Source organism: Solea senegalensis, unplaced genomic scaffold (assembly GCF_019176455.1).
Source record: "Solea senegalensis isolate Sse05_10M unplaced genomic scaffold, IFAPA_SoseM_1 scf7180000015575, whole genome shotgun sequence".
NCBI classification, from domain to species: Eukaryota; Metazoa; Chordata; class Actinopteri; order Pleuronectiformes; family Soleidae; genus Solea; species Solea senegalensis.
This window is the reverse complement of record NW_025321367.1, coordinates 482-16381: the sequence shown is the minus strand read 5'-3', so window position 1 is coordinate 16381 and position 15900 is coordinate 482. Positions and strand designations below refer to the sequence as shown.

The 15900-nt window shown below is 43.9% G+C and overlaps 1 protein-coding gene across 2 annotated transcripts; it reads left to right on the top strand.

Annotated features, from left to right (window-relative positions):
- Positions 1 to 1957: 1957 nt before the first annotated feature.
- On the top strand, positions 1958 to 14829 carry LOC122762351 (dihydropyrimidinase-related protein 2). Of its 2 annotated transcripts, none has more exons than XM_044017542.1 (14): positions 1958 to 2585; positions 7453 to 7541; positions 7740 to 7924; positions 8010 to 8174; positions 8637 to 8698; positions 9428 to 9508; positions 9627 to 9695; positions 9842 to 9962; positions 10195 to 10351; positions 10429 to 10570; positions 12454 to 12624; positions 13834 to 14013; positions 14115 to 14280; positions 14646 to 14829. In XM_044017542.1, exons 1-14 carry the CDS (start codon positions 2337 to 2339, stop codon positions 14735 to 14737), a joined length of 1929 nt encoding a protein of 642 aa, XP_043873477.1. In that variant the 5' UTR covers positions 1958 to 2336; the 3' UTR covers positions 14738 to 14829. The 2 variants fall into 2 exon arrangements, with proteins under 2 accessions (XP_043873477.1, XP_043873478.1); XM_044017543.1 differs by lacking the exon at positions 1958 to 2585 and adding an exon at positions 5032 to 5304.
- Positions 14830 to 15900: the final 1071 nt, after the last annotated feature.

Below are 15900 nucleotides of genomic sequence, written 5' to 3'. Positions count from 1 at the left end.
TAGCTAACTAACACACTTAGATGTATGACATTTAATATGACATATGCTAACATACTTACATTATTGATGCTAACATTTAGACTTTAAGATGTTTAGCATGTATTGTGTGTGTTAGCATGCTAGCGTGTTTACTGAAACAATGCTATGATTTTGATGTTAAGCAGACACTCAATGTCAGCCTGCTAACATGCTAACACCTACAGTGCTAACATTATAATTTAATCATGTTTAACATTTAGTCACAATGATGTTAAGCTTACACTCAACATGTTAGCATGCTAAAATACTTTCTGTAATAATGCTAAAATTCTGATTTCATGACATGTAGCATATTTTAATTAATTTAGTAGCAAAGCTGACACATTTGTAGTTTCTTAGCATCATTAGCTTCACTGGCTTTATATTTACTGTTAAACTAGCATCAAAACAAAAGAGACGAGCAGCTCACGATCTCACTGCTCGTCCTGCATCTGGTCCTCAATACTAGGACCAGGCCCTTCCTGCACGCACACACGCACACACACGCGCGCGCACACGCACACACACACACACACCTCTGCTGTCCAACTGTTTACAGGGCGAGCCGCCAACTTCCCCCTCTAATGATTCAACAGTGGAACATTCCTCTGTCTGTGAGTGAGCGACGTTTGTTTTGTTTCTGTGGAATGACAATTCAGCAAGTGTGTGTGTGTGTCTGTGTACGTGTGTGTGTGTGTGTGTACGTGTGTGTGTACGTGTGTGTGTGTGTATGTGTGTGTGTCTGTGTGAGTGTGTGTGTGTGTGTGTCTGTGTGTGTGAGTGAGTGTGTGTGTGTGTGTACGTGTGTGAGTGTACGTGTGTGTGTCTGCACCTTCTACATTTTTCCCTTTTTCAGAATCCACTCAACATTCAGACACACACACACACTGTGGGAATAGCAGCAGAGACATTTGTGTTGTTATGGAAACTGAGCTGACATCATGGTTAAAAAATTTTCTGTGGCCACTTGCAGGACAAAGCTGTTGTTCTGGTATGTGTGTGCGTGTGTGTGTGTGGCTGTGTGTGTGTGTGTGTGTGTGTGTTATTGATCTCCATGCAGCACTGATTAATTCAAACCTCACAATCTTCTTATTTCTGTGTAAAAACAAAATGTGGATGCCTGTTGTTTAAAATGACTGTGCACTTTTACTCTGAGTAATACGGTAACCATGAGAACAATAATAATACTACACATGAACATGAAGTCATGATAATCCTAATCTGATGAGTTTAACTGGTTTGAACGAGCTCATTTCTGCTGTGTTTCTGTAACGTATTCATAAAATAATAGAGTAAAACTTTACGTCTCATGTTCAAACAAAGACAGAAACTTTTGATTCTGATCAAAGATTATTGATCATATTTTTATGGTGTTAGTGATTTAAATGCGTTCAGATCACCTGTGAAACTGCTGAGTCATGCTCCGATCGTTTAGCTCCTCTGATGCGATGTCATTGATGATAACGTGTGACTGACATGTGAGGGGTTGCCAGGTCTGATGTCGTTTCTCCATGAAAACGCGTGTTTATCTGCAGCAACGGGAGTCAAATATGTGTTTCTCAAACACTGGTTCGAGACCCACAGGTGGATCATGGGAGATTATTTTTGGGTTCCCTCAAAAAAGAAATCTTCACATGATTTTAGTCCAGATTTATGTCGTTAAGTAACGACTTAAACTCATAACCCGGGATTAAAATGATTAAATGTCACTAACATGTCGTTTAGTCACAGAATCTTCAGTGAGTCACGATTGCTTGATGTTCTTAAAGAAACACTGAGGATGAGAGGGTGAGAGGGTGAGAGGGTGTGGTGCTGATGGGACAGCGCCCTCTATTGTTAGATTGGGTGTGACTTTTTGGGGGGGAACTGTCCGTGGTGCTGAACTCGAACTCCCCGCAGACACACACATATTCACACGGGTATTAAGCCTCCTCCTCCTCCTCCTCCTCCTGCTGCTCCTCCTCCTCCTCCCGAGGCTGTTTGGATGTGTATTTGTGACAAAGCTTCAGCTGCAGGTGTTGGTCTCCTCTTCTTCCTCATCCACCTCCTCTTCTTCAGTGTGACGGAGGCTGAATTGGACTCATGACTCAGCAGATTTGAACAGTTTGCTGATCCCAGACTGGAGGAGGATCTTCTCATACATCACACATTCATTCACTCTGTGTGTCTCTGTGTGAGTGAGAGGGTAAACACACCTGCGCAGCAAAGCTTCATCATCTTCATCCTCCTCCTCCTCTTCCTCCTCCTCCTCCTCAGCAGCATCATCCGTGAGGAGCAGCTCCACCCAGAGAAGCCCGTGTGAGTGAGTGAGTGTGAGCATGTCGAGCACCGGGGAAGCTCCGGGCTTCCTGCAGGGTCTGGGCTCGGACAGAAGCTCCAGGAGCAGACAGAAGTTCTGCGGTGTCTTCTGTCCTCTGGACGCGTCCTCCGCCTCAGAGAGAGACGGCGGCGGCAGGAGCGAGCGGCCGGTGATCGACCGGCAGAGCGACATCTGCCCGGTGCAGAGGAAGGTGGAGATCCGGGAGAGCAGCGGCAAAGAGGCGCTGCAGAACCTGGATGACCGGAAGGTACGAGTCTTTGTTTGTCTTCATATTCACGTCACAATCTCTCTCTGCTTCACCCTCTCATTTGACACTTTGAGAAGCTTCCTCTCTGTGCAACTCACGCTCACTACATTTCCCATAAGGCCACAGTCATGTTCACTCCCTGATCACTTTATTAGGTACACACTGTCCGTTATTTATTTTTTTTAATTAGAATTTAATCAGAAATGTGATTCACTTCATTTTCACCATCAATATAAAAGTCAAGTGTAATCCTCTCATCTATGTTTGTTGAAGCGGTCACTCAGACTACATTTCCCATAATGCCACAGTGATGTAAGAGTCACTCCCTGACCACTTTATTAGGTACAGGTCTTCAAAGGCCTGGTGAAAACGGCCTGATGCAGTTTAAATGACAACATTTATATTATAGATTTCATTTCACCCTCTCATCTTAGTTTGTTGAAGCGTTCAGTTTTCTGCAGCTCACTCTGACAACATTTCCCATGAGGCCACAGTGATGCAAGAGTCCATGTACACTCCCCTGCCACTTTATTAGGTACACAGTGTCTGCTCTCTGTAGTCAGGCCTGGTTGAAACAGTCACGTGCATTATGGGTAAATCATTTAGTAAACAAAAAAATAACCAAACACAACATTTAAGACAGAGTTCTAATTTCTATTGAATAAAATATTAAACTCTGAATAAAACATATCAATAAATCACTTCCTCAGTCATTTCATCCTCTCATCTTAGTTTGTTAAAGCTTTACATTTTTGTCCCAGAATGCCACAGTGATGTTAGTGTACACTCACTGTCCACTTTATTAGGTACACAGTTCTCTTTTATTTTTAAGGTTTTTATGTGAAAATAAACAAATGGAGTTTATATATTTTAAATATTGCCAAAACAAATGTAATTAAAGGTCAGTTTTCTTTTAAACCTTGTAGTGACTACATTTCCCAGAATGCCACACTGATGGACACTCCCTGCATAGCACATCTTTTTTTAAAGCTACCTGGTTAAAATAATTAGTGAAGGTTTTAAGTCAAAGCTGAAATTTCCAAAAATAGAAGAAAAAAAAAGATGTTTCATCCTCTCATTATGAGTTTGTTCAAGCTTTCAATTTTTTGCAACTCACTCTGACTATTTCCCAGAATGCCGTGTTCACTGTGTGTACACTCACTGGCCACTTTATTAGGTACACGGCACAGACTGTAAAATATGACATGACTGTAATTATATATATTATTATTGTCTGACTGCCATGACTCAGCAGAAAAGATCTGCTGAGTCATGTTGTAGTGAAGAGCATAAAGTGCAGCATCATCAGTGACTTCCTTCTTAATGTTCATGTTCTTAATGTTCATGTTCTCAGAAGCTTCACAGTTTCATGGTGTCATGTTATATTATTGATGCTCACTCATTCACTCACTCACTCTCCCCCCCAACCCCCCACACACACACACACACTCTCAATGTTATTTGTTTGTCTGTCAGGTAAAACTATCAGACCTGACTGAGGGAGCGTTTGTGTGTATCCAGCAGCAGTGCAGGGGCGGGCGGAGACTTTTCTTTGTGTTTTAGTTCGCAGTCGTTTGACTTTACTATATCACTTCCTGTGTGCAGCGCGGGAATGTCTCCGGGTGACACGAGATCTGAACACTGAAGTCACCTGACATTTGTTTCTGTTAAAAAGTTACGTACTGCAGCTTTAAAACCCTGAAGAATCACTCAATCTATTTTTAATTGAATTTAAGTTCAACTGAATATTATCATTATTCCTACAGATGAATGACAGTTTGAGAACTCACTAAAGGTTGTGACCTCATGAGTCCTGGTCCTGGTCCTGGTCTGACAGAGTTTCTGCGATGAAGCGGAAAATTAGGAAAAAGATTAGAATGTGGAGTTAATCTGGACTCAGACTTAATCTTTCCTTCTTTCTTTCTTTCTTTCTTTCTTTCTTTCTTTCTTTCTTTAAAATGGTTGCTAGCTGTTTTCTCACTTGTTCTCTTTTCTGCTGCCTTCATTAATCCCAGAGGAACATTGATGGCATTAGTCGACCTCTCTCTCCCTCTCTCTCTCTCTCTCTCTCCCTCGCTCTCTCCTCTCTCTCCCTCTCCCTCGCTCTCTCCTCTCTCTCCCTCGCTCCCTCCCTCTCTCTCTCCTCTCTCTCTCTCTCTCTCTCTCTCTCTCTCTCTCTCCTCCTCTCTCTCTCTCTCTCTCTCTCTCTCTCTCCCCTCGCCCTCTCCCTCTCTCCTCTCTCCCTCGCTCTCCCTCCCTCTCTCTCTCTCTCTCTCTCTCTCTCTCTCTCTCTCCCTCTCTCCCTCGCTCTCTCCCTCCCTCTCTCTCCTGTGAATGGAGCAGGGCGAGGCTCTGCGCATGCTCCGTGCGGCTTCTTTTATGGGAAAGAGTGGTCCCTCCTCCTCTTCCCTCCTTGTCTCCTGCTCCCTGTGTGTGTGTGTGTGTGTGTGTGTGTGTGTGTGTGTGTGTGTGAAAGGCGTTGGTGCAGCAGCAGCAGCAGCTCTGACAGGAGGAGGTTCTGCCTGCTGGGTTTGATTCTTCAGATTTGTGCAGCGACCACTCCTCCTCCTCCTCCTCCTCCTCCTCCTCCTTCATCTTCATCCATAATAATTCTAATAATAATCACAATAAACCGAGTTCTGGTCCTGGTCGCAGCGCAGCGCGGACACGGGCGAACATGTCTGGTTTCCAGGGAAAGAAGAACATCCCGCGCATCACAGTGAGTCTGCACGGACAGCTTTGACTGTCCACACGCTGGTGTCCTCTCTGGTGTCCACTGCTGTGGTCATGTGGGTGTGTGGGCCTGCGGGTGCAGGATGTGACCGGCGCGTCACGGTTTCTGCCGCTGCAGCAGCGGCAGAGGCGGCAGAGACGCGGCAGAGACGCGGCACACACGAGGCTGGATGTTTTCACAGATGTTTTTATGGATGATTTGATGCAGATGAGACTGAGCCGCTGTGACAGAGTCTGTGATGACGCGTCAGTGCTCGAGTTCACGTGATTCTGCAGCTTCTCAACTCTTCTTCTCTGGATCTGCTGCACATTCACTTCAGTCTGAGAGAGAGTCTTTGTGTCAGAGCAGAGATTCTCTTTGTCTGTCTGTGTGTGTGTGTGTGTGTGCGTGTGTGTGTGTGTGTGTGTCATGCGTGTGTGTGTGCGTGTGTGTGTGTGTGTGTGTGCGTGCGTGTGTGTGTGTGTGTGTGGTGTGTGTGTGTGTGTGTGTGCGTGCGTGTGTGTGTGTGTGTGTGCGTGTGTGTGTGTGTCAGCTCAGCAGCTGCTGGAGCAAATGTCTCCTGTCTCAGTCTCTGTCTCTGTCTCAGTCTCAGTCTCTGTCTCAGTCTCAGATGTTTATGATACTTTTGTGAAACAATGTTTATTTGCTGTTAAAATTGTGCACAAACATGAAAGAAGAGCAGATTATTGATGTGATGATGACGGTGGTGTTTGAATAGAAAGTAGAAAACAGGGAGGAGACAGCAGCTTCCATTTCCTGCCATGCCCTCACGCTCTCTCTCTCGCTCTCTCCTACACACACACACACACACACACACACACCATGGAAATGAAATAATCGGGTTAAAATGTTCAGATTTGTTTCTTTGACGTCAGACTGGTGATGAACGGATGACGAGACTCATGTTTTCACTAAGTTTTCACAAAGTCACATTTATTAAATAACAATTCATCTTTAATGAAGTCATAGAGTGCGGTGGACACTGACAGACAGGGGGCACTGTGTCATGTCATGACATATTACATTACATTTAGCAGACACTTTTATCCAAAGCAACTTACAAGGGAATTGAGTAGAACCTGCCAGGGGTGGAGTTGAACTTGTGACCATGATGTCTCTGCACACAGGGGTACCAGTATAAACCACTGAGCCAACCCACAGTGTAGATCAATAATGTTATTATTATTAATAATTATAATAATAATAATAATTATTATTATTAATAATAATAATAATAATAATAATAATAATAATTAAAGCTGCAAGCGGCGTTGTGCGGGACCTCGTAGCCCCCGCCCCCGCCAGCAGGCCGAGTAAGCCCTGGACCCTGTGCTCTGGCCGGGTCACTTATCACGCTTGTGAAGTTTAGTCCAGATTGGTCAATGTATGGCAATGTTACGGGTCACTTCCTGTCTGGGAAGACCTACTTCCTGTGTGCAGGTCATGGCTTGCAGACAGAGTGAGGGATCAAGTTTCGAGCAGATGGGTCAATGCTCTGCGAAGTTAAAGGGTTCAGTTACTGAGCCAATTCCATTATTTTATCCATTTTCACGCACGTTCAGGGGGTCAAATTAGAGATTTAGATTAGATTATTAGATTAGAGAATAAAATAATAATATTCCTACAATTACAGTAGGTCCTGCAGCTGAGAAGTCTTTGTTATCCAGGGACGCTACGGTCTCCGTGTCCACAGTGAGTGACGAGGCGTTCAGGGTCTCTGAGAGTGAGGGACGAGGCGTTCAGAGTCTCTGAGAGTGAGTGACTCAGGCGAGGGTCTCTGAGAGTGAGGGAGCTCAGAGTCTCTGAGAGTGAGTTCATGTTCAGAGTCTCTGAGAGTGAGGGACGAGAGCTCAGGTCTCAGAGTGAGGGGTGAGGGCGCTCAGAGTCTCTGAGAGTGTGTGACTGCTCAGGGTCTCGAGTGAGGGCCAATTCAGGGTCTCGGAGAGTGAGGGACGAGGCGCTCAGGGTCTCTGCGTCAGGGTCGGAGAGGGTCACCGGAGGGGTCTCGGAGAGTGAGGGACGAGGCGTTCAGGGTCTCGGAGAGTGAGGGATGAGGCGTTCAGGGACGAGGTGTTCAGGGTCCATGGTGACGTAAACAGATTGTTTAATGTCGTTTGTTGTTGTTGTTTTCAGAGCGATCGTCTCCTGATCAAAGGAGCAAAGATCGTGAACGATGACCAGTCGTTCTGTGCTGACCTTTACATGGAGGACGGAGTCATCAAGTGAGTTTACACACTTACAACATATGAACGAATGAATGAATGATGAAGTTAAATTGAGGTTTAGGTAGAATATGCAGAAGTGATGACATTTACCACAGTCCTTGAATGCATCTCATCAGCTCAACAAAGACGACAAAAACGTTCATTTATTCACAGATTCTTCATTTCAATTCTTTTCTTTTTCTGTATTTTTCTCAGACAAATTGGAGAAAACCTCATCGTTCCCGGCGGCGTGAAAACCATCGACGCTCACGGCGGCATGTTGATGCCGGGCGGCATCGACGTGCACACGCGCTTCCAGATGCCGGATCGAGGAATGACGTCAGCCGACGACTTCTACCAGGGAACCAAGGCGGCGCTGGCCGGAGGAAACACCATGATCAGTGAGGGATGATCAGCTTTTTATTGTGTTCACTCAGTAATTAAATCAATTGAAATGTGTGTGTGTGTGTGTGTGTGTGTGTACAGTTGACCACGTGGTCCCTGACCCCGGGGTCAGCCTCCTCTCAGCGTTCGAGCAGTGGCGAGAATGGGCCGACAGTAAGTCGTGCTGCGACTACTCGCTGCACGTGGACGTCACTGAGTGGCACCGAGGGATTCAGGAGGACATGGAGACGCTGGTCAAAGACCATGGTGAGCACACGCACACGCACACACGCACGCTCACACACGCACGCGCACACACGCACGCGCACACACGCGCACACACACTCACACCGCACACTCACACACCACGCGCCGCCTGCAGCTCACACCGCGCCTTGCATACGCTCACACGCACCTGCGCGCTCCTGCGCCTGCGCCGCTCACACACACACCGCGCACATGCGCGCTCACACCTGCGCTCACACGCCCGCTCACCTGCGCACGCGCTCACACATGCACCGCGCCCTGCGCATGCGCACACTCACATGCACCACGCCGCGCTCACACATGCACACGCACGCTCACACACGCACATGCACGCTCACACACACACACACGCACGCATGTTTGTTTACGACACTCACAGTAAAGTGGAAATATATCATTTAATTTATAATTTATCTATTAACTCTAAAACTCTGAAGTTTGTTCATAATGTTTTTCTGGCAGGTGTGAACTCCTTCCTGGTTTACCTGGCGTACAAAGATCTTTTCCAGCTGACGGATGCTCAGGTTTGACCTTCACCTCTTTTTCAATGTCGTTTCATTTGTATAATGTGTAATAATAATAATGATAATAATAATAATAATGATAATAATAATAATAATGATAATAATGATCATAATAATAATAATAATAATAATAATAATAATGATAATAATAATAATAATAATGATAATAATGATCATAATAATAATAATAATGATAATAATAATAATAAAGATAAAAAATAATAATTAATGATACACAATTATAATAATAATAATAATAATGATAATAATGATAATAATAATAATGATAATAATAATAATAATAATAATAATAATAACAATAATAATAATAATAATGATAATAATAATAATAATGATAATGATAATGATAATAATAATAATAATAATAATAACAATAATAATAATAATGATAATGATAATAATAATAATAATAATAATAACAATAATAATAATAATAATGATAATAATAATGATAATAATAATAATAATAATAATAATAATACAAAATAAATAATAACAATAATAATAATAATAATAATATTAATAATAATAATGATATAATAACATTAGTGACCAAACTAATCTATCTGCATGTGTCTCTGGGTTAGTAACATCATGCTTGTGGTGATTTGAAGATTTGAAGCTAAACCATTTCTATTGCCCCCTGGTGGCTGCGTCAGTACAGCTCATAACTGTGTGTGTGTGTCTGTGTGTGTGTGTGTGTTGCAGGTGTACGAGGTGTTCAGTGTGATTCGTGACCTGGGAGCCATCGCTCAGGTTCATGCGGAGAACGGAGACATTGTCGCTGAGGTACCACACACAAGTTCCCAAGTTCACAAGTTCACTCGTTCACACAATCACGCGTTCACCCTTTTACACGTTCACACTGAGCACCTGGGTTAATGTGTGTGTGTGTGTGTGTGTGCAGGAGCAGCGCAGGATCCTGGATCAGGGCATCACTGGACCTGAGGGTCATGTGCTGAGTCATCCTGAGGAGGTGAGACCGTGCTCAGGTCACATGACCTGGACGATCCATGCTGACAATAATCTGTTTCCCTGTGAGTGAGTGAGTGAGTGAGTGAGTGAAACATGAGAGAAGATGATTGTGTCTCATCTCTAACTGCTTCTGTCTCCTTGGTCCAGGTGGAGGCGGAGGCTGTGAACCGCTCCGTCACTGTGGCCAATCAGACCAACTGCCCGCTCTACGTTACCAAGGTGATGAGCAAAAGCGCCGCTGATGTCATCGCTCAGGCTCGGAAGAAGGGTGAGACCTCTGGTCCTTTTCTAATGAAATCAACGTTTGTTTGCTCAGTTTGTTTTTATTTTCCACCGCTGGAAACCATGGCAACTGAAAACAAACCCTCACTCACACACTAACAGGAATACATAAAGGGAGAGTTTAGGTTTTTTCCACCGAGAGTGAAGAACACAGAACCTTTACGCATAGACCTTAGATCAGCGTCAGCATCAGTGTCACTGTGCTGGTGAACTCACAGGGACTGTGGTCTACGGTGAACCCATCACTGCCAGTCTGGGAACAGACGGTTCTCACTACTGGAGCAAGAACTGGGCCAAAGCCGCCGCCTTCGTCACCTCTCCTCCGCTGAGTCCTGACCCCACCACACCTGACTACCTGAACTCTCTGCTGTCCTGGTGAGGCCACGCCCCGCACGCGTCTCACTGAGCGTCTGTGGTGTGTGTGAGTGACGTTAACCTCTGCTCCTCTGCAGTGGAGACCTGCAGGTGACAGGAAGTGCGCACTGTCCCTTTAACACGGCGCAGCGAGCCGTGGGCAAAGACGACTTCAGTCTGATCCCCGAGGGCGTCAACGGCACAGAGGAGAGGATGTCCATCATCTGGGACAAGTGTGTGGTACGTCCTTTTCATTTACGACAAACAGCGTCTGCTGTGAAGTGTAACCATGGAAACGTTGTGACGTTAAATCTTTTACTCTCTCGACTTCATTTATCACCGTCAGCACCAAACATAACATTTATAATCATGTGAAAGCACTCACACATGAACACATGAACACATGAACACAGTCGGTTAATAATCATCAGACTTTTGTCAAAACTCTGACGAGCTCGACTTTTCCAGGATTCTTTTTGTTTAGTGGAGATCTTTAAACTAAACCTGATGTTTGGACAGACTAGTATATAGATGCAGTAAATACAATATCACTCACTCACTGACTCATTCATTCATTCATTCATTCATTCATTCATTCACTCATTCACTCATTCATTCATTCATTCATTCATTTCCTGCACAGACTAGTATATAGAGATTAAATACACTCCTCACTCACTCACTCACTCACTCACTTCATTCATTCATTCATTCATTCCTGCACTAGTATATAGATGCAGTAAATAGCATTCATTCATTCATTCATTCATTCATTCATTTCCTGCATGGATGCAGTAAATACAATATCACTCATTCATTCACTCATTCATTCATTCATTCATTTCCTGCACAGACTAGTATATAGATGCAGTAAATATCACTAACTAACTCACTCACTAGTATATAGATGCAGTAAATACAATATCACTCACTCACTCCTCATCATTCACTCATTCATTCATTCATTTCATGCACAGACTAGTATATAGATGCAGTAAATACAATATCTCACTCACTCACTCACTCACTCATTCTCATTCATTCCATTCATTCATTTCCTGCACAGACTAGTATATAGATGCAGTAAATACAATATCACTCATCATTCATTTCCTGCACAGACTAGTATATAGATGCAGTAAATACAATATCACTCACTCACTCACTCACTCACTCACTCATTCACTCATTCATTTCCTGCACAAACTAGTATATAGATGCAGTAAATACAATATCACTCACTCACTCACTCACTCACTCATCATTCATTCATTTCTGCACAAACTAGTATATAGATGCAGTAAATACTATATCACTCACTCACTCACTCACTCATTCATTCAGACACACTCACTCAGCACAGACTAGTCAATTCACTTCATTCATTCATGACACAGACAGACTAGTATATAGATGCAGTAAATACAATATCACTCACTCACTCATTCATTCATTCATTCATTTCCTGCACAGACTAGTATATATATGCAGTAAATACAATATCACTCACTCACTCACTCATTCATTCATTCATTCATTCATTCATTTCCTGCACAGACTAGTATATAGATGCAGTAAATACAATATCACTCACTCACTCACTCACTCATTCATTCATTCATTCATTCATTCATTTCCTGCACAGACTAGTATATAGATGCAGTAAATACAATATCACTCACTCATTCACTCATTCATTCATTCATTTCCTGCACAGACTAGTATATAGATGCAGTAAATACAGTATCTACTTTAAATCATTCTTACTTAAGTTACTTAAGTTTTAAGTCAGTACTGTATATGGATATAATGTATGTGTCTGTATGTCATTTGCATATTTCCGCCTCTTCTGCACGTGTTTTGCAGATAATATAACAGACATGTTTAACTGTGTGTTTCATTTGTGACTAACAAGTATTTTCATCTACTGTTTAGTCTGATTTTGTTGTTTCTTTCATAAAATGTGTGTCTCGCGTTCTCAAACACAAAACGATTCCGTTTGAATGATTTTATTTGTTTTATGGAGCAAAGAAAATATTCACATTCAAGAAACTGCGTTTCAATTGAAATAAAACGCTCTTTTTTCATTTTTGTCCTCTTGAAAACTGTGTCTCTGGTTTCAGGTTTCGGGCAAAATGGACGAGAACCAGTTTGTGGCAGTGAGCAGCACCAACGCCGCCAAGATCTTCAACCTGTACCCGCGCAAAGGTCGCATCGCTGTGGGCTCAGACGCTGACCTGGTGCTGTGGGATCCAGACGTCACCAAGATCATCTCAGCCAAGAGCCACAACTCGGTACACGCCACGCACACACGCCGCCAACGCCACACACGCACGCACACCATACACACACCGCACACACACACACACACACACACACACCGCACATGACGCACACACACACACACAATGTCCCCTCATATCATGTCGAATGTCGGTGTGTGTGTGTGTGTGTGTGTGTTAGACTGACAGGGCGTGGACCGCACACACTGATGATGTCATCCTTAACTCTGCCAGAGAACTGGAACACATCATCTCTGAGTGTGTGTGTGTGTGTGTGTGTAGTCCTCATGGAGACCAAACCCTGGTCCTAATGAGGCAGAACCTGGTTTCTGAGGGACTGTTTCAGTGTCTGGTTCATATTTGTGGTTATGTTAAGGTTATGGTCAGATATTAACTGGTTATGGTTAAGGTTAGTACTTTGTTTAGTCTGTCCACCGCAGTGTGTGTGTGTGTGTTGGTTGCTGTGATGTCTCTAAACACTACAGGAGCTAAATCTGAGGTCATGGTAATCTGAAATAACACACACACACACACAGCTGAAGTTAACTTTAACTCCTTCCCTAAGTGATGTTTCATCTATAATCTATAATCCATGCTAATCCAGTTTAACATGCCAGGATCACAAACCTCAGGCGCTCCATGTTGCTCTGGACATGGTTTGAGTGAGATCCTCGTGACTGAGTGAAGTTGCAGTTTCACACGATGATGTCATCATCACCGTCTTCATCATCCTCTTCGTCGTCGTGGTCAGGAAACATCATGTGGAGACGATGAATCACTGTTGTTATTTTGCTGCCATGATTTAACGAGGAGACGTTGAGACATTCACTCACTCACTCACTCACTCATTCATTCATTTCCTGCACAGACATTTTAATCAACAGCCAAAACATGGTCACCGCGGTTACCATGGTAACCAGGTCAACACATGCTAGATTTTCCCATAGAAGTCTGTAAGATTTTGTTCATGATGTCGAGGAGAAAACGCTTCACTACCCACAATCCTTCAGTGTAGCATGGACATGTGTAATGGGTGGAGCTGCTGCTTATATATGACAACATGAAAATCCTGAGCTCGTGCAAACGTCAAGACAGAGACAGGACGAGCCTCAAAAGAGACTGTTCGCAAGGCATTCTGGGAAATGTACCTTTTGTGTTTGACAGAATCAAAGGTTCTATATTCCATGGTATTATGGTATGGTTTGTCATGCTGTCGTTCAGACTGTGGAGTACAACATCTTTGAAGGCACAGAGGTGAGAGGAGGTCCTCTGGTGGTCATCAGCCAGGGGAAGATCATCCTGGAGGACGGGAACCTTCACGTCAGCGAGGGCTCAGGACGATACGTGGCCCGAAAACCTTTCCCCGACTACGTTTACAAGAGGATCAAAGCTCGCAGCAGGGTAACTTAATCTTTCCTGTTTCCTGTTTCCTGTTTCCTGTTTCCTGAGCCGATGCTGTTCTCTGCTGTGACTGTTGCTCGTCTTGTCTCCTCCCACCGAAGCTCGCTGAGCTGCGCGGAGTTCCACGAGGACTGTACGACGGTCCGGTCTGCGAAGTGTCCCTCACTCCTAAAACCATGAGCCCGGCCTCGTCTGCCAAGACTTCACCTGCCAAGCAGCCGAACCAGCCGGTCCGAAACCTGCACCAGTCTGGATTCAGTCTGTCCGGTCAGTGAAACACGTGACCACGAGTTCACACGTTCACACGTTCATATTTCAGTCATTGACTCAAAGCACCTCAGACTCTCCTGATGTTTCTACAACATAGATCTTCTCAGTTATTGTTATTATTATTGTTAGAAACAGGGATTATAGAGGTATGTAAATCTTTAACTTACTGTACGTTTATAACTGCAAACAAACAATGATCGAAGATAACATGAAATAAAGTTTCTTTCTTTATAATCTATAGATTATACATATATATATAAATGATCTATAGATTATGTAATCTAATGTGTGAGGCCTATGTGAGGAAGAGGAGGAGGATGAAACTCTGCGTTAAATCTTCTTCCTCGGTCATTCTCTCTCAGGCGCTCAAGTCGACGACAACATTCCTCGCCGAAACACGCAGCGCATCGTGGCGCCACCTGGTGGTAAGGCCAACATCACCAGCCTCGGTTAGAGCTCCGCCCTCTGGCCACTGAGGAGGAGGCGGAGAGAGCTGAACCCAGTTTCTGCTGCAACCTGACCGGACCCACCGGACCACCGGTCCGCCTCCATCTTTAACTTCCTCCTCTGCTGCTGTTTTCACACACACACCCACTGTCCTCATGTCCTCATGTCCTCCAGAGGACACTGCTAGAAACAAAAGGAAAAAAAAAAATCAAGTCTGCCTCATAATGAAAAAAGAGAAAAAAAAATGGCCGCACTCTTTATTTGAGCACTTTTGACAACATGTTTTTTTTAAAACTGTATTTTTGGATGTTTTACTGTTGTTTTAATGGAGGGGGCGGAGCCTAAACTGAAGCGATGCCGTTAAGAAAAGAACATAATCTTATATTTGTATTTTCCTCATAATTTAAATGTAGCTTGAGTTTATTTCCACTCTTGTTATTTACTTTTTTTTGTTTTTGAATCTGTTAATCTGTTAATCTGTCTGTGACACACACACACACACACACACCGCTGCTGTTGTTGATGAGTCGTCAGGACTCGGGCAGGTTGTAAATGGAGCTTCATCTGCGAGCGTTAAGTGTGAGGATTAACAGATTAACGGATTAACGGTGACTTTGCTTCATCGCTTCTTAACAACATCGTGTTTCACGCGCCGCTCGCCGCGCAGACGCAGGATTTTCACACAGACTCTGTTTTTGTGCCTGAACCTCTGAAGTTTTGTCTCTTTGTTGAAGTGAGTGAAGGATTAAAATAGTCAGGATTAACCGATTCAAAGGTGCCAGCGTCCGTGCTTTCGTCCGGGCCTCCGTCCTCCGCGGGTGGGCGGAGTCTGTGTGGAGACGAAAAACGCTCGATATGTTGAAATGTAATAATGTTTTAGAGTTTTTTTTCTCTTTAACTTGTTGTCAAACTGCTTTTTACACACACACACACACACACACACACACACGCACACACAGCCTCTGACCCTAACTGGAATCATCACAACTAAAAACCTAACCCTGAAACCAGGTCTTAACCCTGAAACCAGGTCTTAACCCTGAATTGTTCTGCTTCTCATTCTAACAACACGTTCATCATAATAATCGTCATTAAACTGTCGCCTCAGTGTTGTATTAAGTCACTGTGAGCACAGATGTTTGCAGCGCCCCCTGCTGTCGTCTTCATGTC